Below are 3,063 nucleotides of genomic sequence, written 5' to 3' on the forward strand. Positions count from 1 at the left end.
CCCGCGCGCCCCCCCTCAGGTCTGCGTGATAAAACCAGCCAGAAGGCTTGAGAAAGGGGGGGGGGGCCCGGGGGCCAACCCAAACCCAGCCCATCCCCCTTTCCCCATGGTTTGGTTTTTCCCACTTTTTTTTCTTAGGGCCGAGGACCCGGAATCATTAAAAATACAAATGAGAAAGGGCTTTTTCCGGTTTTACCAGGGTTCCCAGGAACAGCAGGGTTTGGGGGTAAACTTGAATTTCTTTCCTGTTTGGGGGGGCTGGGGTGTCCCTAACCTCTCCCCAGCGCACCCCCCCCCACTAAGCCAGGCCCACCCTCTCCCAGGGAGTCTCAGTGCTGCGAGCTTCCCACCTAGAAGCTGGCCCCAAACGTGTCTGGGAGGCCCGTGGCTCCATCATGTGCACGCAGGGCCGTCCCACTGAGCGGACTTCCGTTGCCCCTAAGAGTTTAACTGTTAAAAGCATCAGCAGCGGCACCTCACTGACACCCAGGGCCACCACCCCTCTCTGCTGGGAAGGGGCCTCGAGGCAGCTGCCCCGGGCACAGAACACTGCCCACTCCAAGCCAGTGGTGGTGCCCTTAGAGGCTTTTCCCAGGAGAGGACTGCAGGTGCCAGCGGGACACAAGCCCCGCTAGGCTGGCAGCGCGGTCCTCACGCTGGAGCAGGAAGTGATACCCCATAGAGGTGGGAGCCCAGGTGAGGAGATGCACCCTCTGCCCCGCCGCCTCCAGCACTCGGCACAGTGAGGGGCACGTTCTCGCACCGGGAGTCCTCCAGTTCAGAACTCAGGGCACAGCCACTAACGGTTAAGTTAGACGTGGGCTTTGGTCCCCGTTCCTTGAGGCTGAGGTGTCTGTGTGTCCATCCAGACCAGGGACAGTGGGGACCCACACAGAGCTAGGGACGGAGTGTCATCCAATGCTGTCAGGTGGCCGTGGCCTTGGGTTCCCCACAGCCACAGGGGAGGGGAGCACGTCCCTGGTCTGCGTCCCTGGGAACCCTTCACCTCTCCTACAGGAGGGAGGACGGCAGCCAGCCCTCCTGCCTGGGAAACTGGTCTGTGTGGAGATGGAGGGAACCAGCAGCCGCGGTTTGCCAGTTTGCTTTAGAAAGACCACGAATATGTGGAAGAGGGCGCCTGCGCTCCTGGAGTCCTAGCGACAGGTGGGCGGGGTCTGCCTGCCTCTCCAGGTGACTGGAGGTTGGGTGAGAATGGGTGTGGATTCCCCAGAAAAGTGTCCCAGGTGGGGTGGCTCTGATGCCTGCGTCACAAGGCAGTCACAAGGCCGGGACGGGCATCTTCCATCCTCGGGGCCCCTAAGCTGCCCTCAGCCACCTGTCACACCAGACGGGGCGGTCAGAGCCGTCCTCCCCCACATGGGCTACAACGGACTTTCGCGGCCACTCAGGTGACCAGCTGTCCCCATTTGCCCAGATGGAGGGATGTCCCGGGACATAGGACTTTCAGTGCTAAAACCAGGCACATCCTGGGCAAGCTGGGGTGCTTGGTCACCCCTCACAGCAGCGTGGGGCTGGGTGGTTCCGCGGGAGAGCTGGGCCCTCCCAGTGACCACACCTGCTTAGTCAGAGGGCGGCTGGAGCCACCCCCACCCCATGGCACCCATTCTCCCAGCCCTTTGGAATGCAGGGAGTGGTGTCCTGGGAGCCACTACCCCAGAACCAGGACGATCAGAGGCTGGTCACCTCCATGAGCTCCCCGTCTTCAGGTTTCCCCTCCTGCTTATCTCTGCTTCGGGCTTTTCTGTGCTCAGCCTCTCTCCATCCTGCCCGGATCCTACCAGGTTTGGGCCTCTCTCCATCCTGCCCAGATCCTACCAGGACTGCCAGCCTAGACTCGGGGTGCCCAGGGTGTCCTGGGACGGGGCCGGGGCCCTGCACGTCCCCCACGTCCCACAGACCACCTGCTCTGGACTGCCCTGAAGGTTGACAGAGGGTAAAGGCAAGGAGAAAGGGGGGCTGGGAGCTCTTCTGTGAGCTAACACTGTTCCAGCCGCGGGCCCCACCTTGGCTGCTGAAGCAGGGTCTCAGTGAGCTCTGAGGTGGGGGCAGGGAGCAGCAGGGGGCTCCTGGGGGAGAAGAGGATAGGCAGGTTCAGGGAGGCAGGACACCGAGGGCCCAGGAAATGCGTGAGTCTAGCAGCTGCTCTCCTGATGGTGAGTCCCTGCTGGGAGCTGGGTGTGTGCGGAGCTGAGGGGACGTGTGGAGGGAGGGGCCTGCAGGCCTGTGGGAGGCCTAGGGCCCCTTGAGGGGCCTCTGGAACCCCAGAGTAGGCAGGGCCTCCCGGGACAAGCACCTGCCCTCTGAGAAAGGAACAGCTCCAGGGGGTACCCACGTGAGTGCGCCAGAGTCCTGGGTGCCAGCGCTGCCCACCAGGCCAGGGGTGGGGGAGGGTGGAAATGTCTGAGCTGCCTCTGGGTGGTTTGGTGGGGAGAGGGCCCCTCCTCGGTGGTCTCCAGTCTCAGCACTGCCCATGGAGGAGGAAAAACATACCAAAGAAAAAGCCAGTTACAGATGAGCCCCACGCCCTGCCCTCCCATCCCCGTTCCCCGCCCCCCAACACCCAGGACTCTGCACGCCGCCGGGAGGCACGTAGTCCCTTCTTCTGGGACTGCTCGTGGCCATGACACGGGCTTGCAGGTCGAGGCTGGTGGCTGAGGAGGTCTCTGCATCCGGCCGGCCGTTTGTCTGTCCACAGGCAGGAGTCCGTCCGAGTGCCGGCCCGTCAGACCTTGGCCTCCAGCATCTCCAGGAAGAGTTTGTGCATGGGCACCTTGCCCTGCAGTTTGACGCTGTAGAAGTGCTGCACGGCCTTGGCGGCCGTCTGCCGCAGCAGGGGCAGCGTCAGCAGCAGCTGGCCCGTCCTCCGCGGCTCCGCGTGGCGCTGGCTCAGCTCGTAGTCCTGCAGAGCCTCATGCAGCAGGTCCTGCAGCTTCTGGACCGCCTCCAGGTCCTCGATGTACATGGAATCTGTGGGCACGAGGGAGAGCGTCAGGGGCCCTGGGTGGAGAGCGCCACCGTGGCGCGGGGGGGGGGGGGGGGGGG

At 63.7% G+C, this 3,063-nt stretch overlaps 1 protein-coding gene across 1 annotated transcript in view; it reads right to left on the reverse strand.

Annotated features, from left to right (window-relative positions):
* Positions 1-2,743: 2,743 nt before the first annotated feature.
* Positions 2,744-3,063, reverse strand: part of ESRRB (estrogen related receptor beta) — a 51,164-nt gene continuing 50,844 nt past the window's right edge. The window contains exon 5 of the mRNA XM_023762177.1: positions 2,744-2,988. Coding sequence (XP_023617945.1) covers positions 2,744-2,988 — 245 coding nt within the window. The remainder of the gene's footprint in view (positions 2,989-3,063) is intronic.

The sequence above is a fragment of the Myotis lucifugus genome, unplaced genomic scaffold (assembly GCF_000147115.1).
Source record: "Myotis lucifugus unplaced genomic scaffold, Myoluc2.0 scaffold_235, whole genome shotgun sequence".
NCBI classification, from domain to species: Eukaryota; Metazoa; Chordata; class Mammalia; order Chiroptera; family Vespertilionidae; genus Myotis; species Myotis lucifugus.